This window comes from Polypterus senegalus, chromosome 12 (genome assembly GCF_016835505.1).
Source record: "Polypterus senegalus isolate Bchr_013 chromosome 12, ASM1683550v1, whole genome shotgun sequence".
NCBI lineage: Eukaryota > Metazoa > Chordata > Cladistia > Polypteriformes > Polypteridae > Polypterus > Polypterus senegalus.
Genome location: NC_053165.1, coordinates 67,805,201 through 67,831,794, shown reverse-complemented (window position 1 = coordinate 67,831,794; position 26,594 = coordinate 67,805,201). Strand labels below are relative to the sequence as shown.

The following is a 26,594-nucleotide window of genomic DNA, read 5'->3' as shown; positions in this document are numbered from 1 at the left end:
TTTTTTTCTTCTTCGGGCTTCTGGAAGCAGGAGTAGGACCACATTTGAATCTACAGTTGTGCTTGAAAGTTTGTGAACCCATTAGAATTTTCTATATTTCTGCATAAATATGACATAAAACATCATCAGATTTTTCACTCAAGTCCTAAAAGTAGATAAAGAGAAACCAGTTAAACAAATGAGACAAAAATATTATACTTGGTCATTTATTTATTAAGGAAAATGATAGAATATTACATATTTATGAGTGGCAAAAGTATGTGAACCTCTAGGATTAGCAGTTAGTTTGAAGGTGAAATTCGAGTCCGGTGTTTTCAGTCAATGGTATGCCAATCAGGTGTGAGTGGGCACCCTGTGTTACTTAAAGAACAGGATCTAGAAGTCTGCTGTTCACAACACATGTTTGAGGAAGTGTATCATGGCACGAACAAAGGAGACTTCTGAGGACCTCAGAAAAAGAGTTGTTGATACTCATCAGGCTGGAAAAGGTTGCAAAACCATCTCTAACAAGTTTGGACTCCACCAATCCACAGTCGGACAGATTGTGTACAAATGGAGGACATTCAAGAACTTTATTACCCTCCCCAGGAGTGGTCGACCAACAAAGATCACTCCAAGAGCAAGGCGTGTAAAAGTTGGCGAGGTCACAAAAGACCCCAGGGTAACTTCTAAGCAACTGAAGACCCCTCTCACGTTGGCTAATGTTCATGTTTATGAGTCCACCATCAGGAGAACACTAAACAACAATGGTGTGCATGGCAGGGTTACAAGGAGAAAGCCACTGCTCTTCAAAAAAAACATTGCTGCTCGTCTGCAGTTTAATAAAGATCATGTGGACAAACCAGAAGGCTATTGGAAGAATGTTTGTTTTGTGGACGGATGAGACAAAAATAGAACTTTTTGGTTGAAATAAAAAGTGTTATGTTTGGAGAAAGGAAAACACTGCATTCCAGCATAAGAACCTTGTCCCATCTGTGAAACATGGTGGTGTTAGTATCATGGTTTGGGCCTGTTTTGCTGCATCTGGGCCAGGAGGGCTTGCCTTCATTGATGGAACAATGAATTCGGGATCATATCAGAGAATTCTAAAGGAAAATCTCGGCACATCTGTCCATTAACTGAATCTTAAGAGAAGGTGGGTCATGCAGCAAGACAACAACCCTAAGCGCACAAGTCATTCTACCAAAGAATGGTTAAAGAAGAATAAACTGAATGTTTTGGAATAGCCAAGTCAAAGACCTGATTTTAATCCAATCGAAATGTTGTGGAAGGACTTGAAGTGAGCAGTTCATGTGAGGAAACCCACCAACATCCCAGAGTTGAAGCTGTTCTGTACGGATGAATGGGATAAAATCCAGTGTGCAGGAATGATCAAAAGTTACTGGAAACGTTTATTTGCAGTTGTTGCTGCAAAAAGGGGGTCACACCAGATACTGAAAGCAAAGGTTCACATACTTTTGCCACTCACAAATATGTAATATTCAATCATTTTCCTTAATAAATAAATGTATAGTTTAGTATAGACCAAGTATAATATTTTTGTCTCATTTGTTTAACTGGTTTCTCTTTATCTACTTTTAGGACTTGAGTGAAAATCTGATTATGTTTTTAGGTCATATTTATGCAGAAATATAGAAAAAGTTGTGGGATGGGTCAGTAGCTTTAAATTTCTTTGGATTAATGTCACTGAAGACTTAAAGCAGGCACAAGTTAACTTGTATGTTGCCAGGAAAGCTCACCAGAGCCTTTACTTTGGAAGTCTAATGAAGCTTGAGTGAATCTATCTGTGCTCACCAGTTTCTGCAGTGGAGCGTGTTTTCACAGGCTGCATTACTTCTCTTGTACTCAGTGACCCCAACGCAGTGTAGAGGCTGGTATGGATGGCAAAAATGTTGCTGGTACACAGCTCCTTTTGTTTCTGAGACAAGCAACTTGTCAGCCTAAGAATAGTGAATGGTATCTCTGAACATTAACAGTAGTACTTCCATATTGAAGTAAAACTTCTCCAAAGGTTATAAGGCAACTTGGCAGGCAGTTACTTACACCTACAGTTGTCTGATGTCTTTAACATGGTTTGGCATTCATTTTATGTTATCCTTGTACTGCTGTTATTGGTCTGTGGGTGTATAAATGTTATTGTAATGCAAACAAATGAACTACAGAATTTTTTGCTGCTAATATTTGTAGGGACTTTTCATAGCAAACATGTGGAGTACAATCTTTTGTGCATGCTTTTCAGGTTACAGAGTTTGTTTCTGAAACACGGGATGGTCAGACTGTGAAAATAACTGTAACCCTGACTAATGAACTGCCACCAACCTCTCCTGTCTGTCTGCAGTTCTACAACATTATCTTCCGAAGGTAAATTTTTGCTCCTTCTTGCAAGAGTGAAGCACTGTACTGTTTAATTTGGAGTAAAAAATCTCATCTGCCACTAATGTAAATTTTACTGTATATGAATTTTATATACAGTACAGTGATCCCTCCCTATATCGCGCTTCGACTTTCACGGCTTCACTCCATCGTGGATTTTAAATGTAAGCATATCTAAATATATTTCACAGATTTTTTGCTGGTTCGTGGATTTCTGCGGATAGTGGGTCTTTTTTATTGTACATGCTTTCCTCAGTTTGCACAGTTGATTTCATACAAGGGATGCTATTGGCAGATGGCTGAGAAGTTACCCAATCAGAGCTTAAAAGCCCGAACAGCACAGCACGTATTGATGATTGATTGTTTGCTTTTCTCGGTCACTCTCACTCTCTCTGACATTGTCTCGTCCTGACGGAGGAGGTGTGAGCAGAGGGGTTGTTTGCACAGAGCCTGTTTGCCTAGAGGATACTGACGCTCCTCTCAAAAATGCTGAAAGACTACCTTCACATTGCTCCCTTTTTCTTGTAGCCGCTTTATCGCGGTGCTTCGCATACTTAAAAGCCCAACAGCTCGTATTGATTTTTGGGTTTTCTCTCTCTCTCTCTCTCTCTCTGACATTCTCTGCTCCTGACATGCATTCCTTTGAAGAGAAGATATGTTTGCATTCTTTTACTTGTGAGAAAGAACTGTCATCTCTGTCTTGTCATAGAGCACAGTTTAAACTTTTGACTAAAGGGTGTTATTTCATGTCTAGAGGGCTCTTAATAATATTATAAAAAGTATTTAGAAGGTCGTAAACAGGTTTTCTATGCTCTAACTGCGAAAATATTAGATTTATAAATAATTGTACTTCGTGGAAATTAATTTATCGCGGTAGAGTCTGGAACGGATTAACCGTGATAAACGAGGGTTTACTGTATAACTGTGTGGAGAATATTTTTAAACAGGGTGGGGGAGTTTATAAGGGCTTAAAATATATAAAAATAACCATACAAACATATGGTTTCTACTTCATGGATTTTCACCTATCGCGGGGGGTTCTGGAACGCAACCCCCGCGATCGAGGAGGGATTACTGTATCTGGAATTTTCTTATCATTTGGAAATAATTAATTTTACCATGATTTAAGTTTCCATTCCTAACACGTTACTCTTTATGCAGAGTTTTGAGAATTCTGAATATGCAGCAAATTGGACGGCATTACTACGATCCCAATGATCCTAAGAACATTCCTCAGCACAGGTGGGTGCTTATAATTATTAATTAATTCTGTTTGGTTTCCATGAGGCAAGTATAATTGTCTTAAGTGGTCAAGCTCTAAATATAATGCATCTAGAATGTTTATGATAGCACATAATAGTGCATTTTTTTCTATCCCTAACAGGCTTATGGTTTGGCCAGGATTTTCAACTTCTATTCTCCGATACGAGTCCAGCATCTTGCTTTCTTTAGATGTGAGTCATAAGGTCCTTCGTAGCGAAACTGTGCTAAACTTAATGTACCAGTTAAGACAGCAGTGTGGAGAAGGGAAATTTGAAGATGTGTGCACCAAGGAACTGGTTGGCTTAATTGTGCTAACTAGGTAAACATTAGTTTCTTTGTATAGATACTTAGACATTTCCTCTGCGTCTTCTGTCTGTGTTGACACTGGGTTAGTTTTTTCCAATCTTATCTTTGTTTTTTATTTTTTGTTTGTTTTTTAAAAATCTTGTCAAAAGTGAGCTTTTTCTTGTTGTAATAATGCACACACCAAATTGTTTTGCAGAAAGCATTTCCAGTTATTTTTGTAACACTTTGAAGTGTCTTATTTGTAATTTGTTTTATGATGCAGTCACAAATTTAATGCTGAACATTTGCTAAAGTATGTTTGTGTGTATATATGTATATATAATGTAAGATATTGTAAATATTGTAAAACAGCTGTACTATTTCAAAACCTGTTAATACGTGTTCCTCTGATAAGAATGTATAGAATGTGTAACTTTAGTTGTTATGTGTTAACCCTGTATATGTTATCCTGCCAGTTTGGCTTTCCTACAGCTTTTGCCATTTTTGAACTGACTGACTGACTTGACCACATCTGATTTATCAAGCTTCTTTAGGATCCTTTTTGTTAAAATCTGTTCTGAAAGTCCGTTCCACTGTGCAGCACACAATATGGACATGTTATTCTGCAGTGAAATCGGTTAATGACGACTTGTGTTTTTTCAGTGATGAAACTGTGATCTACAGATGTTTAACCATATGCAAGGACAAAGTTTTTCACAACGGGAGGACATAAGGTTTATGAGTCCTTGTAACTCATTTTCAGGAACTTAAATTGAAGGACTGAAAGAAATCAATTAGTCGTGGATTTCTGTGCTACATTGGTTTGTACTTTTTCTTCAGCGCATGGTTCAGGTGGTCTGGTTGTGTTTTATTGAAGGACCTTCAGCAGCGCAAAATACTGCTAAGTAGCATATTCTTGTTTTTCTCTTTTGCACTTAAGAATTGTTCTAATTTTGATCATTGAAAGTGAATAATGTCATATTCTCTCACTTTATGAGAAATGTTGTGCATTGTATGGAAAAACGTTTTTAGTATTTTCAGAATTTACATGTTGTAGAATCATTCAAAAATATACTGGAAGACTGTCTTGGACTGTGTGAAGACAGGAGCAGAGCAAATATGGTTGGCAGAAATGATGGCTTTAATGGACAGCATTTGTAGTCCCTTCACAAACCCTTGGTCCATCTCTGAAGCACCTTCAGAAGACACCCGATTTCCTGCATTCTTTTATATAATATTTAAAATGTATTGTGCACAAATGTATTATTTGTTTTATAGTGTAGTCTTGAATGCATTATAAGTAGCTTGTTCTGTGTAGGCTGCTGCCCTTTCCTCTGATCCAATAATATCAATAGGGGTGTTTAAAATTTGATTAATGTATTATTTTTGCTTTTATGCACTACTGTGTATTTTTATTGTGTTATGTTCCTAAATGTATGAAGTGCTGTGGGTGTATAATGGAGGTGGGTCATACAGATACAGCAAGTGTATTTAAAATTGTAAAATCTGAAGTTACATTTTACAGTCTGGCTTCTTCATCATGTCCTGTTTTCTCTGTAAACATCATGTTTTGAATGTTGAGCTGTTTCTGTATTTGGGAATTGGATTTTGGCTTCTGTATGTTATGGGCTTCTTTATAGAGTATGGTGCTGTTTCTTTTAAAGATACAACAACAAAACCTACAGGATTGATGGGATTGCCTGGGATCAGACTCCAAATAATACTTTTTCAAAAAATGATACCAACATTTCTTTTAAGAATTATTACAAAACGGTAAGTTTGCAACATAAACTTTGCTTGGCTTTTTTATAAAAATGTTTATGATATTGTTTTATAACTTGACTATCTCAGAAGTGCCATATGTCTGTTAACAATGCATTCCCTGATTGATTTTCCTCTGGTTTAGTTACATACAAGCATAACTAGGGTTGTTGTTAAAATATTGAAATATGATTTACTTGTTACTTAGATATAAATAAAATATGAAAGACAATGTTATAAATGAACTTTGCCTTGTATGATGAACATAGACAAATTAGGAGAAAACAATTAAAATCAATTTTCTTTTTTTTCAGAGTTTGTGTTTGGGAAAGAGTCAAATTCTGATTATGTTGTTGGGCTGCTTACATGAGAAGTTTTTTTGTTAATTTTTTTTCTTTAATAAACAGCAATACAGTTTGGATATAACTGACAACAATCAAGTGCTGCTAATTAGCCGTGTCAAGAAAAGTGGCCCTGGTGGACGTCCATTAGGCCCTGCTTTGCTAATCCCAGAGTTCTGTTATCTTACAGGTACTTTTTTGTAATGCATTTCATAATATTCATCTTTGCTAAAAAGTGGTGATGAGGATAGACATAGTTTAGGCCAAAACAGATATTTCTATGGGTATGTTTAGCAGAAGAGTCACAGTATTAGTATGTTTTATAAGGAGACTGTGAAAAGTCATAAGAAATGTACTTTTTTTAATATTCCTACAAAATCTGGGTGTTGTAAACTTCATTGTGTTCAGTTTAGTCATTACCATAGTGGGGTCTTTCAAAACTGCACATTCATTTGCCTGTTTTATAATTTCAAAAACCATCAGGAAGTACTATATATCAAGGGAGCATTCAAACTGTTGATTACATCTGCCTGTCATGGCTTATAGGATCACCTGTGCCTAACAATTGAGTCTTAAACATTTCCTATTGCAGTTGTGAATTCACTTTGTATTGCATTTTAGATTTTCAAACCGATAAGTGCACGTGTCTATCGATGTTTGTTGTTTGGGAAGATGCCTGTGTTGGGGTTAGATGGTGTCTGAATTGAAATGAGTTTCACTTTATTTAAATTGACTAAACTGTCACATATACCACCTTCACTTGCCCTGTTTTTAGGATATATGCAGATTGTCCAAGCATGCATTAATAAAGAAAATTATGCAATTATTACCTATTATTTTAGAAGATGGCTGTTTGCATGTATATACAGCACAAAGGCTTACTTGGCTTCTTTTTCTTCTGTAAAGTGGACTCAAAGTTGCAAATTCCTTTCTTCTTTCCAATTTTGTACTGCATATTATACTAGGGAACATTGCTCATTGTAGTCCAGTTTTAAAATACTCCTGTGATATTTTTTGGCTTGTCAGCTGGTTACATAAATCTTATGATTTTATGTTTCCCATAAACAGCCACCCCTTTACTGTCCACTTGAAAATGTTAATATAATTTTGCATGATGTCAGGCTGCTGTGCAAATCCTATGCCCGCTGCTCCGAGTATATCGTAAGGAGGACTTCCCTCTTGGAATTCTTTTTAAAGGCAGAGGAAAAAAGATTATAAAGTGTGACATGCACAGATTTGTTTTTAGCCTTTACTTGTCACCAGAAATAAGTATTGTATGCTAATACATGAGCTGGCTCAAGGAGTCTAGCCTTTTAACTGTAAATCTTGAGGGCCAAGAGTGATGATCAGTGCTGAGGTCTTCAGAGTTTTCACTTGTACATGCAGATGAAAAGGGGGCAGGCTGTACATTGCATTATCTGTCTCTGGTAGTTGCAGTTTTGAGGTCTCCACATGACAGTCCCCTCTTGCTTAGTGAGTTAGTGCTCCATAAATAAATGACGGAATAGATTTTATATGGCTGTGAGGTTGGAGTCAAATGGAATTATTGGGTTGTCAGATTCGGGAAATGTACCTACTCCGATTCTGACTGAATGTAAATCGTATTATAAAATGTGTACTTACACATACACTAATTTGATTAAAGTAATGTTTCTTCTAGCTTTTTGATAAAAGTATAGTATTTTTTTAAATTTTCTGTTTTGTTTTAATATTAGTCAATAATTGTAGATTCCTTAATAAACATTTAAAAAAAAGCCACAAAGGCAGGTATGCCTACAGCATGAAAGCCCAAACTTAACAGGTTAGGGTGCTAAAACGTAGCCCGATGATTCATGTTGGCTGTGATGAAATGCCTTGGATTTTATGTGTTAAATGCTTTCAATCAACATACTATGTTTTTTAGTCTAATTACAAATTGAAGAGTTGGAGTCAGTGATACCATAAATTGAGGAGTCTTAGTTGAAGTCAAAGGTTTTGTTTACTGACTCTCCACAGCCCTGCGTGTATGGCCTCTCTTGCTCATGTGCTCTTCTGTCCTTTAATGAGGCCGAACTCTGGTACCCATGCACAGCTCTGTTTCTGGTTTTATTCTGCTGAAGTCTGTGATGTTTAAGATTCCCTTGGAGTAGTGAGGTGCTAAAGCCTTTATTGCTATCCGCACCTTAAGCAGTTGAGAGTGTACTTAATAAAGAGAAGCTGATTTAAAGGATGGTTTTTTAATGTGTGAAGATTACCTAGCTAGTTTTGACATAAATTTATAAAGGAAAGGGTAGACATTTTATTAGCTTCTTGTGTATACCCAAGTCCAGGTTTGTAGATGGTAATTGTAGTTCAGAGTTGGTGCATATGCTTGTCCATTAGGGTTACCGTATGTGTGTTACGGTAACTCTTCTCAAAGAACAGACAACAAAACTTCAAAGATAACATCTCTGTATGTGGGATGTGCTAGCCAATAGTATTATTCTAATTTAATGGATATTGCATAGATAGATGTTGATATTGAGAAAGTCCCATTTTGTAACCACAGGGATACTCACTTTTAGTTGCCTACGTAACTACACATTGTCTCATTTGGTGGTTTGACATTAAATGTGAGTCAAAGATTGAAGACTTTGTTTGAGTGCTACATAGAAGTGATGCTGAGAACTGGCCCTCACAAGTACCAATAGCTTGCATATTTTCAAATGTTTTGCTCTAGTTTTATGTAATGTTGTGCTAGTATTGTAACGAACAGTTAGTGCAGACTACAGCTGAAGATCTGAAGTGGACACGAGAAGTTGGCGAGTTGTTTATTAACAAATTTGTGTGATTTTGAGTTTGTAAAATTAGTGTAGGTCAGGGGACTTTTTGCATATCGGCCTATTTTACAATATAAACTTTGCGCTGCTTACGTCACCAAACACTTACAACGCTGAGAATGCGCCTGAGAATATCCAAATTGAACTGATTGAAGTCAGTTTCTGTCAGTCAGATTGTATTCTGAAGGCAAAATACAATGAAGTTGGTGTGCCAGGCTTGTATGCTTACCTGCCACCCTCGTATGTGCAGATCCATAAGTTGGCTTTGACAGTACTGTCTATGTTCAGAAGCACTTACCTTTGTTTTCGTTAATGAAAGCTACCAAAACCCCACATCGCTCAAGACTTACTGTCAAGCACCTTTCATCTCTCATAAAAGTTGCAGCTGCACAAGATTTCAAGCCTATTATTGACGAACTGGTTACTAACAAGAGATGCCAAGTGTTGGGACTAAAGAAATAGATCTCAGACTGTAAGACTCCTATACAAGGACCTAGCTAAGAGGCGATGACTCTAACTGTACGCTGTTGTATGGAGATTGTATGGAAATAAATTGATTTTCTTTAAACTTTAAGTGTTACATTTTTGAAAGATTTCAGTATTGCAAAGAAAACTACAGTAACTTTGTATAATAGTATTTGTTACAGTGTGGCCCGCTGATGCACGTATGGCAGTCGAAGTGGCCCACCAATGGTAGTGAGTTTGACATGCCTGGCTTATAGTGTTTAAGCAGATTTTGCCTTGTATCTCATGTAAACTCAGATGGAGACAGAATTAGCTACCCCTTAAAAACTAGATACATTTCTTTTTCTCTCTTTTGGGTTTAGTATGTTTTTAATTTTTTTTTCTTAGTTTTTTTGGGCTAGGTCCCTCTCTGGATCCCTGTTGTCATCCATTAGGAACAGTAATTGGAATATCAGCTGTTCTGGTTATTACAACAACTATAAACATAATATGGGAGTAGAAAATTTGCTTTGTTAAGGGAATCTCTTGGCCCAAGATCTTCAGAGAGTTTCTAGAATTTGTTTTGCAGTAATGCCTTTTTCAGTTGCATAATTGATTTAATGTACAACTTGATTTTATCAAAATGTGTAAAGCTGATGGTGCTTGCCCATTTCTCTGATCCGTCGTTCATTATTTGTAGATAGATAGATACTTTATTAATCCCAAGGGGAAATTCACATAATCCAGCAGCAGTATACTGATACAAAGAAACAATATTAAATTAAATAGTAATAAAAATGAAAAGAATTAAAATAAAATTAATGTTCGCATTTACTCCCCCGGGTGGAATTGAAGAGTTGCATAGTGTGGGGGAGGAACGATCTCTTTAGTCTGTCAGTGGAACATGACATTGACAAATTTCTGTCACTGAAGCTACTCCTCTGCCTAGAGATGACACTGTTCAGTGGATGCATATTGTATACCATTCTTTTTAGTACTCCTTTTAAAAACAATACTTGAATGTTCAAGTCAGTGTAAACATGTGAACGTGCTTACTTAAAGAGCATAAGACCAGGAGTTGAGCCAGCATGATCATTTTTTTCATTCCTGCTCATGAAATTTGAATTTACAGGCCTTTTGGAACCACAAGTTTGACATTGGAATATTATATTGGAACATTTTCTTGAAAGAAAATGGCATATTTGAGAGAGAATTTATATTTTAGATGTTTATAAATATTAGCTATGTTTTAAAGGAATTTTTCTTTGGGTCATATATTTGAAGTGCTGATATTTAAACATTTTTTTGGGGTTTTCATAGGTCTTACAGATAAAATGCGCAGTGATTTCACTATCATGAAGGATCTCTCTGCACACACAAGGTTGACTCCAGAACAGAGAGAACAGCGCTTGCTTGGGTTCATTTCTAATATGCACAAGTAAGGTTAAATTCTAAATACATTTTGATGTGGTACAGGGAAAGTGCTATATACTACCACTGTTACAATTCTTTTTTATAAAATACAAAATAAGATAATATTTTCAAACCTATGTTTGAATTTTATCTATTTTTTGTATACAGAGATTCTGCTGCCAAAGCAGAAATGGCAAACTGGGGCTTGCAGTTTGACAGCAAACTTCTATCATTGAAAGGAAGAGTTCTTCCACCAGAAAAGATCTCTCAAGGGGGGAAGATTGTAAGTAATTCAATTTTATTAAATATACTACAATCTGAATTGTAAAAATATGGTATAACATCATATAAGATGACAACAGCATGAGTTTTTTGTCAGCAATGTTGGTAATTTATTAGGAAAGATGTCTATTTTCGTATGGAAAAACCGCTGAGTATGTATAGTATCATTTTGTTTGTTTGCATGAAATATGAAAAGCAAGTAATCTAAAAACATGAAGATAAATGATTTACATAGTGATCAGCATATAGAATCACTTGAAATACCCCATACAACATCTTTTAGATTGTCAATGCTAATGACAATGTTCCTGTGGAATGTCTGTGTGTGCAAAGCAGTCTTTTCTGTTGAAGTGATCATAAATACAAATTGCATCTTAGTAGGTAATACCCGATTTGGAAAGAATTAATGTGAGATTTGATATGAGCATGAGGTTGATGCTTGGGATTTTTAGTATTGGCATGGAAACTGTAAATATTGAAGTTCAAATTCAGTAAAACATGCGGTCTCATAGTGGAAGATGTTATTTGAAGTTCTCATTACTACTGATACTTGCATAGCAATTACAATAGATATTAGAGTGTTTTGGGCTTCTTGTATTCATAACTTTATTGATTTTTTTTTTTTAAGTATGAATATAGTCCGTGGGTAGCAGACTGGACAAAGGAAATGAGAGGTGTGCAGCTGATGAGCACCCAACCATTGGAAAACTGGATGATTCTGTTCATTCGCCGTAACAGTGACTGTGCATACTCTCTAGTTCAGTTTCTTGGTAAAGTATGCAGTCCCTTGGGTATCAGAATACAGAAACCTATCATGTAAGTAGATGTTTATTAGAGACTTTTGAAATAAAATTTATTTGCAGAGTTGTTTAAATTGTCTACAATTTATATTGCAGGATCGAGGTTGAGGACCGACATGATTCCTTGATGAGAGCGTTGCAGCAGAATGTTACTTCAAACACCCAAATGGTAATTCATATTGATACTTGAACAGTTTATTCATGTAAATGGTGTAGGTGTATTGACATTGTTTTCTTCATTATTCGATGCACACCTCTGAAAAAGTATTTTTTTAAATTGTGTTGCATTTGATTTTAATCAGATTGTTTTCTCATTTTTGAGTTTATTGGCAAAGTCAGAAGTAGTACGTGTACATAAATGGTTAATCCTTTGTCAGCAAAACGTTTATAGAGAACTGAATTCGTTATTCATTAATGAATTTACATTTTGCCTCATTAAATATTTATCTGAGCTGTTGCAGGTACATCCTTTGTAGCTGTTCACCAGTATTCCAGTATAATGTAATTGTATGCAGGAAATATTTACTTGCTAGTAGCTAATGAGACTTTATGGTGGGGATCCTCCTTGACTTAACCTTTCTCAATGGAGAGTTAAACTTGTATCACAATAAACTGCAGTCTTATTTTAATTCATTGTTAAATGCATCGATTTATAGACACAGGATGGTTGCCTTAATGAAAAACAGGACACCAGATACATAAAACAAAAGAAACATAGTACAGTTGAGTGTTTGTCATTTGTTGGTGTCACATCCCTGTTTTTTGTGTTTTTACTAAGCCCTAGAGTCGGTGCCCAAAGGGCATAATACACCTTGACAAGTGTGCACAAGAGGGTAGTAGCTTTCAAAGCAACTTTCAAACTGAGCTCTTCTGGGAAGGTGTATCCTGGCTTTTAAGTCCTCCGACATGCCCGACTGTGGCTGCTAGAGTTGGCAAAGGACTCAGTTTCCGGTCAAATTAGTCAGCTGTTTAAAATGGGATGTTGTTGGTTTGGTAAAACTTGAAAAGATGGTATTAGGGATGTCACAAGTAGGGAATCCATTCCCAGGAATTCCAGGGATGGCACAGCACATGGGCATCTCGCATGTGAACGGTTTTAGAATGACACTTATTTTTAATAAAACTACTGCAATATGTTGACACCAATAAAGACTAACCTTATCTACAAGCAGTTCGTGCTGCCATATAAGTACATGTATCTAGTTAGCTGCGGTAATAAGAGCGTAGAAAGCACAGTGTGTCCAGTGTGCGGTCATTTTAGGCAAGAGCACACTTTGTGCTGAGTACTCCAGCAGCTGAGAAAGCATGCTCTGCCTCCACTGAAGTAGGCGGCACAATCATCAGATACTGATACACTTGTTCTAAACAACGCCCGCACTTGCCGTTGCTCTAAAACACCGCCATTTCAGCTTTTACTGATGCATCCAGTTTCTTGTCATCATTCTGTGATGGCAAGTTTCTTGGCACAGATAATGCGGTTGCAACAGACTGACGCATTGCAATTTCAAGTTGCTGTTCAAAGCTGTTGTCTGACAGACGTCAATGAAGTCTGCCCTGTCCCGGCATTCATGAGCTGCAGAGTGCAGACTCCCTCCAGTCCACTGATCCGGGAGACTGATTGCTGCTGGTCTGTTGTTGACTGAATTAATGAGCAACACACTACACTGTGGGCCAAAAAACTGCGCCACTTAATTATTTTCAACTATAACTCTGTTATTTCTTGATTGTATTTTACAATTTTGCACGCTATATATGCATGCTTAGCCGTTCACAGTTTCCGGGAATAGATTCTCTAGTCACAAGAATTAATATCCATCTATCCTTTCAATTCTAATTGTTATAGTCATTATTGTACTCCTGTGTAGCTGTAAGTAGACATTACTCCAGAAGGCACAATAATATGATAAAGATGAGAGTAAAAACTGTGTATTAAATGGCTCACAGTGGTGATTTCTACAGCATTGTATCAACCGAATCGAAAATAAAACCAGCAGAGGTCACGTTTTTTATTTATGGTAGAGAAATTCAGCATATAGGAATCACACACATGGTCTTGAGTTATTGCCACATTTATCCTATTATAGTATTACTTAAGAAACAATTTGTGTGTCCTTTGAGAGCAAAATCATGTTACTGCTCAAATGAGGCATAATCATTTAAGTTATATTGTCACACATTTGTAAAAGGAGATAAAAATCTTAACAAAAATAATTGCATTTAAATAGTGTTCTCCACAGTCCCGATAAACAAACAGAGGCTTTGCATTCAATTCTCTGAGCACTTGTGCAGATGTCTGTCAGTTTAAGCATCAGTCCATTTTACAACCAGTGTGTGCAGTTTAGGATCGCACAGGCTGGGGGACTTCAAAAAGTACTTCTTGAAATGAATGGTAAAAATACGACTTCAGATGTTGTTTTTATTCTGTTCCTTTCTCAGGACTGTGGTATTAAAAACAGTATGATTGGTAATGTTATTGTGCTAAAGCACTCCCTAATCTATTCCTGAACTAACTCCATAATGGTATAACATTGGCAATAGCAAAAGCCTGTTGGTATTGACTTTGTACCAAAGTATTGTTTTTTTTAACATACTGGGAATTGGAAGGTATGTCTGCTTTTCTGCTACAACAGTGCAAGTGTTTCTCCTTAATGTCTATTAGCAGAGAAAATGTTGAGTACAAGGCCTAGGCAGTCCACCTTTGGTGGTCTTAACATGAAAGAATTTTTTCTAAGTTACTAGTACACTCGAGTGAAGGTATGTTGAGAAAATGCTGTGTTGCTTGCTTTATAGCTAGATTTCTGCATGCCTTGTTTTGCTTTTTTTCCTGCTAACTTTTTTTTTATCAGGTGGTTTGCATTCTTCCCAGCAATCGTAAGGATAAGTATGATGCAGTTAAGAAGTTTCTTTGTGTGGACCGTCCAACACCAAGTCAGTGTGTAGTAGCACGGACTTTGAGTAAGCCGCAAGCAATGATGACAGTCGCAACAAAAATTGCCCTGCAGATGAATTGTAAAATGGGTGGAGAATTGTGGAGTGTTGAAATACCGGTGAGTAATTTGAATATATTTTACATAACACATTTTTCACTTAAAAAATAAAACAACAAAGAAATACTAGTATAACCATCTCAGAAATATTGTAACAATTGCTTCTTCTCATACAACAAACTTCTTCAAATACTCCCTGACCATTGGCATTACGGTTAAGCAGTTCAGGTTCCGAGGGGGGTCATAACTAGAACTCACTTAAACAGTGTCAGTTTAAGATTGCAATATCCTGTATGGTTCTAGGATGTAAGAGAAAATGTGTTATGGGTAAGTGAAGATAGTTTCCATAAAGTCCGTACCCAGAGCTGCATTTATACGTAAAGCTCTGGAAATGTGAAGCAGTTACAGTAATCCCCTGCCTATCGCGTAAGTTACATTCCAGACCCACCCCACGGTAGGTAAAAATGTGTAATATAGAAAGACCACATTTTTTTTTTTTTTTTATAGTTTAAGCCTTAAAATACCCATCCCACACGCTTTAAAAACATGTAAACTTAATAAAACAAACTTTGTAAACACATATGATATGTGGATGTCGGGCTAAGGATATGAGTAACATCTCTCTATTATAAAACATTTTAACTTCATGCAAGACAAGGCAGTGAGACCGGATAAGAGCTGCTGTACTGGCTTTTAAATGATTGACACGTAGAGCGACAAGCTGAAAAACGAGCAGCATAGAGCCAGCACAAAGTCCACTTCTCCTTAGCGTGCATTGAGCTCCTCCCTTCCCAACATGAAGTGGCATTAGCGTAGCGCGCCTTGGTTTGATAGAGCAAAGCAATTGTGACCAGATCCCAGCACTTCTCCTTAGGTGCGTTCAGTTATCACACACACACACCCTTCAGAACGCGCGGAGCAAACAGAAATGGCATGCATCTTGGCAGAACAGCACAAAGCCAGTAGCTGATCTGTCCACTTTTGCTTAGCCTATGTTCAGCAGCCCCCCTTCACAAAGAGAGCGGCAGAGAGATGAGTTTTATCCCGCACGATTCTCTCTTGAGAAGTAAACTGCTCTAATTCTTACTATTTTAAAATAAAAACATACATTTGATTTCAGTGTGTAACAGCCAGTGTAATTTATGATACTTGTAAAGGTTGTTTTTTTTTTTTTTTATATTCACTTTTCATTCTCTCAGTTGTGTTCAAGATCCTTCCCTACCTCCCCCCCTCCCAATCTGACACTGCTGTTTTCACATAAAGATGTGCTGTAGCTCTGCAGCGTACTTGTGACTGCATTCTCATACCAGTGCTTGTGAACTGCAGTGCCTGCGTGCACTTTTCGTGGCATTACACGCCTATTTTTTGAGCATACCCGTGTCGCTCAAACACAGGAACATATGTTGGTATACAAGTATAACAAAACAAGTGCACTTTTATTCTAGACTATAAGTGAAGAAAAAATAAAGCAAATTACAGTAGGCGGTTGATAAGACAGCTTGCGTGGTGCAATGCTAAGAACTGCTGATTTCCGATCCGTGCTGGCGGGGGGGGGATTGTGAACGTGACTGAGAGAATGGAAGTTAATAAAAAAAAAAAAAAAGCTAACCTTTACAATTATCATGCGTTTACACTGGCTCTCTTACAGACTGACTGAAATCAAATGTATGTTTTTATTCTAAAATAGTACAGTACATGCAATATTATTTGAAAATGCTGTTCGTTTTCAAATAATGCATGAGTGCGATGATGTTTTTACATATATTGTCTCTTTCATTCATCTTGCGGTTTGTAATCCGTGACCGCGTGTTTTTTTCCCCGATCATGCCAGTTCGCACATGTTGCTGTATGGTGGCTTTATTTTGTACTCCAAGACATGCAGAGGACAGAATAGTACAGAGCAGTAAGTTCAGCGCTATATGCAATCAGACAGGCAGAGAAGGCACTAGATATATAAACAGGGAAGGCACTGTATAATAGATGTATCAAAAACAGCTAAGGGGATAGAGATATAGATAGGAAGGAAGAAAGGCACTATATGATAGGCAGACAGGGAAGCTCCTATATAATAATAAAATTACTGTTATTACTATATAGATAGACAGGGAGTTCAGGCAGGCAGAACGGCTAAGGTTATTTGTTTATTTTTAACTTTTTTAGAATAAAAACATACATTTGATTTCAGTCAGTCTGTAAGAGCCAGTGTAAATGCATGATAATTGTAAAAGGTTAGCGTTCCATCCTCTCAGTCGCGTTCACAATCCCCCCCACACATGCATACACACACTCAGCAGTTCTTAGCATTGCACCACGCAAGCTGTCGTATCAACCACCTACTGTAACTTTATTTATTTTTTCTTCACTTATAGTCTAGAATAAAAGTGCACTTGTTTTGTTATACTTGTACACCAACATATGTTCCTGTGTTTGAGCGACACGGGTATGCTCAAAAAATAGGCGTGTAATGCCACGAAAAGTGCACGCAGGCACTGCAGTTCACAAGCATTGGTACGAGAATGCAGTCACAAGTACGCTGCAGAGCTACAGCACATCTTTATGTGAAAACAGCAGTGTCAGATTGGGAGGGGGGGAGGTAGGGAAGGATCTTGAACACAACTGAGAGAATGAAAAGTGAATTAAAAAAAAACCTTTACAAGTATCATAAATTACACTGGCTGTTGCACACTGAAATCAAATGTGTGTTTTTATTTTAAAATAGTAAGAATAAGAGCAGTTTACTTCTCAAAACTGAATCGTGCGGGATCAAACTCATGACCTTTTGATTAATAGTCAGCGGCTGATACCATTACGCTACCATGGCAGTTGTAGTAAATGTGTGTCAATGTGGCATGCTAAGGCGGTTTTTTCTGCAATTTATATTTTTGAATAAAAGCATACTTGTTCTGTTATATTTGTACCTTTTGTGAAACTGTTAATTTGATATTTGGACTTCAGGCTTCATACATTATATAGTTTATGCTTACATTTTGTCATTTACTACTACAATATGAAAAACGTTTCTGTTTTAACAATGTATTTACACGGATTACGGTAGAAACGGAACACACGTGAAATGCGTGTATTCCAAATAATGATTTATTATTTCCACTCTAAAACTCCACTTCACTCCCAGATAATCAATCAAGGCATGAACTGGGAGACGTTCGTGCACGTTCTAAGTCGGTGGGGGGATGGAATAGCTGGCTGCTTTGCAGCCTGATTTTTATCAGCACATTTAGATTAAAAAAAGACGCTGGCGGTGAGGTGGGAACGGTTATAAGAAGCGATTTAAGGTGGGACGGATCTACGAGTTTTTTTTTGTAGGCTCTGGCAATTCTAGTCTTAAGAATACTGCCACTAGATATTTTACACTAATCTGTGTGTCCGAGCAGCAGCTCCCATAGTTAGCCATAATGCTGCAACTTCAAAACAAGCCTCAAAGGAGCACTCCCCTTGTTTAGAACATGAGTGGCTCTCTGAAGAAATAATAACAATAAAATATTACTATTTATAAGGCATGTCTTTATTCCTAAGAAAAAGAAAAAAAAATGCAAAGTGGAAAACAAAAAAGAAACCCCAGTAGGACCCAGAGCTACACGTTCAAAAACCGGAATCGAGCTTGTCCCTCACAGTCGCTTTGTAACATGGACAATGTGTGCCTCAACAATGGAACACTAAGCACAATGTTTTTGATAGTTTGTAGCTGTCTGTTGTATTTTGTTTTTAATATTTGTTCAGTCTGTGCCTCACAGCAAAGTTCATATTTTAGGCTACAATAATCGGTCCAGCATAGTTGGCAGAAGCAGATGCACTAAAAAAAAGTTGTACCATTATAGTCCACTCGACTCGTTCAGTTCACTGTGGATGTTGCTCATCACTAATTGTTATTAATTATAAAATTATGGATCTCATCAATTTCTGGGTTTTTATAGTATATATTGGGAGTTTGTTCATCCAATATCTTGATTTGGTAATTTAGTACTAAATTAATAATGAGTGATATGTCAAAAACTGTTTTTTTTATAGCTGAAACAGCTTATGATTGTTGGCATTGACTGCTACCATGATACCTCTGCTGGACGAAGATCAATTGCTGGATTGGTGGCAAGTCTGAATCAAGGCATGACAAGGTAGTTTTTGTCACTGTTTTTAAGATTTAACATTACTGCTGATATTTTGATGCAGTAAATGAATGGTCAGTGAAGTGCAGTGTAGAGAGATATGCAGAATCTTGTGTGTTAGTGCCCAAGGTAACTTAACATAAGAAAAAAGAGATGCAGCTCCAGGTCTTGACTAGTGCAAGAAGATTTAAGAGAACATCAGGAGGTGAATCCGCATTGGTAGAGCACGTCACGGAATAAGGACAGCATATTGGTTTGCTGTTGTGGACCATTGTTGAACAGTCATTGGTGAAGGAGAAGTAATGGATGTGCTGACAGAATGAGAAAACTGATGTGCTCATGGACAATAACGTGCAAAAGTCCATAGTGCCATGTTTTTAAAAGTGGTGTTTGTCATGATAACATTAATTTCCAGTGCTTTAGCTACTAAGTTATTTGTGAAAATGACAAAGGTATTCATTGTTAAAGTACACCGATGTTAAAACCTGTTTGACCATTTTCTTTAAATGGTATGCACATTTTATGGCTTTATGAAACATTTTTTGTGTTATTCTACCATAGGAGATTGGCTGCCTAATTATTTTAGGTAGCTTATTGCATGGTTGTTCTTTTTGGTTGTTCAGTATTGTGATAAAATACTCTTCCTTTAACTAACTTTTTTTCCCTCCCCCCCAGATGGTTTTCCAAATGTACAATACAAAGACCAGGACAGGAAATTGTGGATGGGTTGAAATATTCGCTACAGGGTAACTATTTCTCTTTAAGGAGGAAGGTGTGGATGTGACTTTATATCAGCACAATTTAATATGAGTCTGAAGTGAAATTGTTCTCTTTCAGTTGCTTTGAAAGCCTGGTATCGGCACAACAGTTGTTTACCTTCACGTATAATTGTCTATCGAGATGGAGTTGGAGATGGACAGCTTCAAGGTGTTGTCAGTTATGAAGTGCCTCAGTTTCTTGATTGCATAAAAACACTTGGAGAGGATTACAAGTAAGATTATACCTTTAACTGAAGTGTTAAAGAATGGAGCGTGAGATTGACAAGCGGATCGGTGCAACGTCCGCAGTGATGCGGGCTCTGCATCGGTCTGTCGTGGTGAAAAGGGGGCTGAGCCGAAAGGTAAAGCTCTCAATTTACCAATCAATCTGCGTTCTACCCTTACCTATGGTCATGAGCTATGGGTAGTGACCAAAAGAACGAGATTGCAAATACAAGCGACTGAAATGAGTTTCCTCCGCAGGGTGTCTGGGCTTTCCCTTAAAGACAGGGTGAGAAGCTCAGTCATCCGGGAAGGGCTCAGAGTTGAGCCGCTGCTCCTCCGCATCGAGAGGAGTCAGATGAGGTGGCTTGGGCATCTGATCAGGATGCCTCCTGGAAGCCTCCCTGGCGAGGTGTTCTGGGTATGTCCAACCGGGAGGAGACTCGGGGAAGGCCCAGGACATGCTGGAGAAACTATCTCTCCCAGCTGGCCTGGGAACGCCTCGGGATTCCCCCAGGAAGAGCTAGAAGTGGTGGCTGGGGAGAGGGAAGTCTGGGCCTCTCTGCTCAAGCTGCTGACCCTGCGACCCGACCTTGGATAAGCGGAAGAGGATGGATGGATGATAAGATAAGTTGTCTATGCTGTACTAAGAGAAGATATCCAGTTAGCCATCTCAGTCCCTGTTAGTCAAACTCATCGTCAAATGGGGTCACAGGCTATTTGGCAGAGCACCAGTCCTGCACGAGCCCCTCTTGTGTACATACTGCATGTATTTGGAGCTGGTTTTGCAATTGGCGAATAACCTGTTCTTTTGATTGTTGGTGGGGGTGGGGAGTATATACTGCACAAAACAAAACCTGAATACATGACACAACGCCAAGATGCTAGAACTGCTGTTACTGAACCTAGAAAACGGTGTACTTTGAGTTATGGTCTTGTTTGCTGTAATGTGATGGCATCCTACATGAAGTAGGATAGGGATTTATTGTTTGAGTGAGTAAAATGCAAGTTTCACTCTTACTATTGAGTTTTTTTTCATTGCTAAACAATACATTGTAACAATTTTTTTTGTATCTTTGGGTTTAAACAAAGTGGTAAAGTGCTTGTTTTCAGGTAGTTGCAAGGCTGTAGTTTGTAACTGGTGAAGTCCTTTTTGATTAACGTTTGTGGTTGTGTTATTTTAAACCTCTGTTTTTAAAGTAATAGGTGTCTTTAATTTTGTGTTCTAGTCCCAAACTCTCGGTGGTTGTTGTAAAGAAGCGTATTGGTGCAAGATTTTTTGCAAAAATTGATGGAAAACTGAGTAATCCACCTCCAGGAACAGTGGTTGATAATGAAGTGACAAGACCAGAATGGTAAGTGGAATCTAGTAACCGTTTTTTATCTGTTGTATTAGTTAAACAGACCTTCAGTTAAAGTTTAAGACTACTTCCAATGTGTAGTGTGTTTGTCTAATTTATGGTGACAGTTTGTACTCAAAGTAGGCCTTCATATGCATGGAGAGGTGAGTTTTGACTTTTGAACATTAGCGTTCGTCTTCAGTAACCACTTCACTTCTCTGCTGTGCCTGACATCTTAAATACACAATGCAGGTTTAAACTGAGTTGCCATGTTTATTACAGGTTGAGGACAAGTTTACCTTCTTTTATTTTAATCTCACTACCACGTCTCATTCTTGAAGTAGTCCCTGCTGCAGCGGGGGATTTAAAGTTCTGTACTGGTGCCCCATAGCTTCAAGTTTTTGTTCCTCTTAGTTTTTGTTTCATTGGAATTCTCAGTTAATTAAGCAAGCCGCCCTTCTTTGTTGCTCCAGAAATTGCAAGCTAGTTATGCTTAGCAGTTTATGAGGGAGATGAGAATTTGTGTGTAAGATGGGGATGAGCTTGTTATTTTTGTCTTCCTGTTTAATAGTTTGTACTTTGTTAAATTTTCACGGAATTTAAACTATATAAACTATCAATTATCAAACTAACTTAAGTTATTTTTTGTTCTGTAAAATAGCCATTTATTTCTTTTTAACAATTCTGTTTCTTTTATAATAATACATTTGCATTTGATTTGTGGTATATACAGTAAAAAAACTTGCCCTTGAAGCAACATTTATTAGTAACTCCACAAGTGGCTCACAATTACAGAAATGCTGCCTTTTACCATATGGTGTTATCTGCATCTGTGTCTGCTCAGCTCTGACTTGAATACAATTGTGAGAAAATGAAAAATGTGAATTAGAAATAAAGTGGCAAAACAGAGCTACACAGTTAAAGCTAGGGCAGAAACATTCTTAAATTCTTACAAACGTAAACTTCACACTGCTACACTTTGCTGAAAGCAAAATAAGAAAAGTAAAAGTAGTTGAGTTAACTAAACACTGAGATCAGTTAAAGCCAAACATGGCTTTGCGATTGTGAAATTGGTGTTGATTAAAACCTGCCATCTCAGGAGTAACCAAGGCTGAATTTGAAAACCCTGATCTGCAGGTGCAGTCTTTTGTTTTAAAGGCACTGGCATAGCATTGAGATATTCTAACAGTGTGGTGTTGGCTTGTTGCATTTCAACTTGGTTGGCGGTTATACATGGTAGCTGGTTAGCAAAACCAAGCTTAAAGAGTTGAACTGGTGCAAGATTTACTCTTTCTAGATAACTATGCCTGAACAATATCTGTGGAGTTAAAGCTAGGTACCATCGTGCCCTTCTTTGCCTTAGAACTTGGAAGAATTAACTGATTATACAGTAAATGTAAATGGTGTAGTGGAAATTGAGTGAGCTTCAGGTTTTTCAGTATTAGGTATATAATTGGGACCTCTGTCTAAATAAGCGTTTACCTTGATATACTTCTTCTTAGGTAAGCACAGAACAACTAAATCTGAGTTGGTGCTTGGGGAAAATGTGAAGTCAAAATGATGATGCAGTTGAATAAACTTTGCTTAAAATCAAATCCATTTTATGTTGCTCTCTAGGTATGACTTCTATGTGATCAGCCAGGCAGTCCGCATTGGCAGTGTGTCTCCTACTCACTACAATGTTGTGTACGACACTAGTGGTTTGAAGCCTGATTACATGCAGCGCCTCACACACAAGCTCTGCCATATGTACTACAATTGGTCGGTATGTATCAGAATTTGTCAGCTTCTTGGGAACCTCTCCCATCCTTAAGGTTGTCATAACTTTTCTCCCACAACAGTCTGGCTCACATTTGTGTACCTTTATTTGTACAGAAGGGTTGTCAAATGTTTGAATTACCTTTTGAGCAATATATATGTTTAATGATTTTAGCTTTGATGATAACCTCTTCTTTTCTCAGCCCTGCCTGGGTAAGTTGCTCAGTGATCATGGGATATGTTCCAGTTAGTAATGAGTAAGTCTGTGGTAATGAGTATTGCTGCATTTTGTAGTCAAAACTGTGAGCAGTTCTGTTGTGGTGACATTGAGTTTCAGTGGTGATGGTCAGTTGTGGTGAGTGGCTAGTTGACTGTACCTCATTAGGTTGAGATTTCTTAGCCTGATTCCTCTTTAAAACTGTGGTATGCATACATGGTGTTACCTCTCATTTTGTGCTACATTCAAGCCCAATAATGAGATAATACAGAATATGAGAAAAACAAATTTATTTTTCTATAATGTACTCACTTACTTACTTACGAAAACCAGAAGAATGAAAACAGCAGTACTCTGCAATAATCTGTGAAGAACTTGGCCTTCATCTTTGTGTTTTGGTTGTAGTACGAGAGTGTCAGATAATGTGTCTTACTGAACACTTTATTTTATTGTGATGATGCGTTACTGTGATTGACAATTCCCACCTGTACCCCTGTCGTTTTTTTTGATCTGTCAGGGTGCGGTGATTGTTTTTGTTCATTTGAGTGGAGGTTGTGTAATCCTAGAGGAATGTTAAAGGTATCAAAATCTTAAAATATACACATTTAGCAATTAGTGAATATTGAAATTGTAAATTCCTTTAACAAGGAATTTAAAAACTGTAATTTATGCCCCTTCAAGGATCAGGCAAAAGAAAAAAATAACGGGGGAAATGTACAGCAAGTCCCATCCTAATGAATTTTAAAAAGGCCTGTGCATATTGCGACTTGTGAAGTGGTCTGTGTCGTGATGTTTCAGCCACATGATCAAACTTCAAGCCCATTCTTTGATGCACTTGTTTGGTGGTATACTGTTGCAAGCCATAAGCCATGGAAGTGAGTGGACACAGTCAGCCCTCAGTAATCAGAAACGTTTTGTTTTTTTTTTTATTATATATATATATATATATATATATATATATATATATATATATATATATATATATATATATATATATTACTACTGTGTTTTATTTATATTTTTGATTAGCATTTTCTGAAATGCTCCTTTTGCTGGCACTTCATACCTGTTTAAATAATGTCTGACCTCCGTGCTGTAGTTTGTTAGATTATCATGCTAAGTACCTAGCATCTTGTGCAGGGAGGGTACAAGCCGGAAGTCTATGTTGGCAGGTTTTCTGGTCTCATTGCAAATTTGGCAGCCCGGAGAGCAGTGCATTGTGGGAACAGCTGCTGAAGGATGGACATCCGCATTAATCATGGCACATCCTTTGTTTTGTTAGTTTAAGGTACTCAGGATTTCTCTGAACAAGTTAAGGTTGAGACGGTCTGCTACAGTTGATTATAGATATTAGGTCAAGCATTCAAATGTTCCATCCTTGTTTTCATTGCTCGCAGTACTTTTATACTTTTAGAGGTTTGTTTTTCAGTGTGGAAATTTTTCACCAGAGATTATTAACTTTTTTCCTCTTAAGAACTGTCAGGAAGCTGTGAATAGAAGTCTGACTCGAGTAGACGAGGACACTCACTGAGGTTTTATATCTGCTTCATGTTCACCAGTCTTGTGCGCTCCTAGAGCTTCCCCCATCTCTGACATTGGTAAAGCTCATGGAAAAGAACCGTCTGCAGCAGTGGAGTGGAGCTCTTTGGCACAAGACCACTGAAAAGTAAATTTGCCGACTAAATCAACAAACATTGACATTTTTACATTTATGTACTTAGCTGACGCTTTTATCCAAGGCAACTTGCAGCATTTATGATATAATCTGTTACATTTCCTTTTGGTTTTCTAGTTGGAGCACAAGCAGGTCAAGGGACTTTCTCAGGGTCACGCAGTGTCAGTAGCAGGATTTGAATCCTAAGCCTTAACCACTATACCACTCAAACTGACCACGTGGTATCTTTTATTCAAAATGTGTGCCTATTTCTGCTCCTGCTGTACATTGTGTGGGTATTGCAGTTATGCCGTATTTGTGAACGTTGTCCTTACATGTTGCTCTTTGATGTAGTTTATGTATCTTTTAGTGACTGCTTGTAAGTTATTTTCTTTCTCGGTTTGGGTTATTTGGATCATTCTAGGTGCAATTTTTCATCTGAGTTTTTATACCTTTCACCATGTTCAGTGCCTCCTTCCTTCCTTTCACTTGGCCACAGAATCTTCACAATTCATTTTATTAAGAGATGTGACACTGTTAGCTCTTTCAGAGCAGCTCTTAGATAGCTGCAGGATTGTCCAAGTTATCCAGCGTTTCGAGTGCTCTGTATTTGAGCCGAGTATTTTATTTCTGAAGGGTTCTGATATGGACAGTGTTTTCTTTGATTCACACTTTTTAGATGATGTATTTGTTATGGTTTATAAGCTAACTCGGTAATGTATTAAAGTGCAGATTGCCTTCCAGGCACTGAAGCTTCAAGTTCAATGGAAGCTGGAGGTTCTGCTGTCTTGTACTTGCACTGTGAATTTTGTTTTTCTGTTTCCTGTTGCAGGGAATCATCGCAGTGCCAGCACCTTGCCAGTATGCACATAAACTCGCCTTCCTGATTGGGCAAAGCATCCACCGAGAGCCCAGTCCCAATATGGATGAATTGCTTTATTATTTATAAAATATCAGGTCACATTCTGAGGTTGTCTGCTTTGTGCTAATGGAGAGGTTGGTTTGTTACGTGTTAAATTATTTTTGAGTTAAGTAAATTTAAAGAAAGTTTGGGGGAAAATTTTGAATTAAGATGCTGTCATTGTTTAGTTTTGTATTTTCTTTAAAGTTCAAATTAAAACACATTTCAGTTGAAGCTTGATCGTGAATTTTCTTCTTTTTAGCAAGTTAATAAATATTGAGTTTAAAGATGATGATGCATGGGCATGTTGTCTGCTTTGTGCCTGTGTAGATGTAGATCTGTGTTTATAATTATTTTTGAGTTAAGCAGATTTAAAGAAATTTTGGAGGAAGACAAAAATGGAAGGCCGCTTTTTGTTTATTTTGTAAACTGTTTTCTTTAGATTATTTTCAAATTAAAACCTGTTTCAGAATCACTTTGATCCAGATGTTTCTTCATTTTAACATATTGCTTTTGAGTTTTTAAGCTTTGAACAAAACTTCTTACTGTACATTTGGAACATGTCAGGAGGAAGGTCCCCAGAAGCACCTTCTTCTGTACATTGTCTTTAATAACTTAACTCCGTAGTCGATTATGTAGGTGGCAAAAATAATTAACTTGACAAGATGACAATGGGCCCAGCAAAGTTTTTCCCTGTTGCTGTTGATTCAGCATAAGAACAACAACATTTATTTCTATAGCACATTTTCATACAAACAGTAGCTCAAAGTGCTTTACATAATACAGAATAGAAAAATAAAAGACAATAAGAAAACAAAATAAGTCAAAATTAATTAACATAGAATAAGAGTAAGGTCCAATGGCCAGGGGGGACAG

The 26,594-nt window shown here is 37.3% G+C and overlaps 1 protein-coding gene across 4 annotated transcripts in view; it reads left to right on the top strand.

The window, feature by feature from the left end:
* The window catches only part of piwil1 (piwi-like RNA-mediated gene silencing 1), a 61,606-nt gene extending 35,483 nt beyond the window's left edge, over positions 1 to 26,123 (top strand). For all 4 annotated transcript variants that reach the window (XM_039772671.1, XM_039772668.1, XM_039772670.1 and 1 more), the window contains 16 exons: positions 2,240 to 2,361; positions 3,535 to 3,615; positions 3,758 to 3,955; positions 5,586 to 5,694; positions 6,090 to 6,213; positions 10,586 to 10,703; positions 10,847 to 10,961; positions 11,589 to 11,776; positions 11,857 to 11,929; positions 14,607 to 14,807; positions 18,774 to 18,877; positions 19,544 to 19,614; positions 19,706 to 19,859; positions 21,078 to 21,203; positions 22,806 to 22,953; positions 25,650 to 26,123. In XM_039772671.1, the coding sequence (XP_039628605.1) occupies positions 2,240 to 2,361; positions 3,535 to 3,615; positions 3,758 to 3,955; positions 5,586 to 5,694; positions 6,090 to 6,213; positions 10,586 to 10,703; positions 10,847 to 10,961; positions 11,589 to 11,776; positions 11,857 to 11,929; positions 14,607 to 14,807; positions 18,774 to 18,877; positions 19,544 to 19,614; positions 19,706 to 19,859; positions 21,078 to 21,203; positions 22,806 to 22,953; positions 25,650 to 25,766 (2,049 nt within the window). In that variant the 3' untranslated portion in view covers positions 25,767 to 26,123. The remainder of the gene's footprint in view (positions 1 to 2,239; positions 2,362 to 3,534; positions 3,616 to 3,757; positions 3,956 to 5,585; positions 5,695 to 6,089; positions 6,214 to 10,585; positions 10,704 to 10,846; positions 10,962 to 11,588; positions 11,777 to 11,856; positions 11,930 to 14,606; positions 14,808 to 18,773; positions 18,878 to 19,543; positions 19,615 to 19,705; positions 19,860 to 21,077; positions 21,204 to 22,805; positions 22,954 to 25,649) is intronic.
* The last annotated feature ends 471 nt before the right edge of the window (positions 26,124 to 26,594 follow it).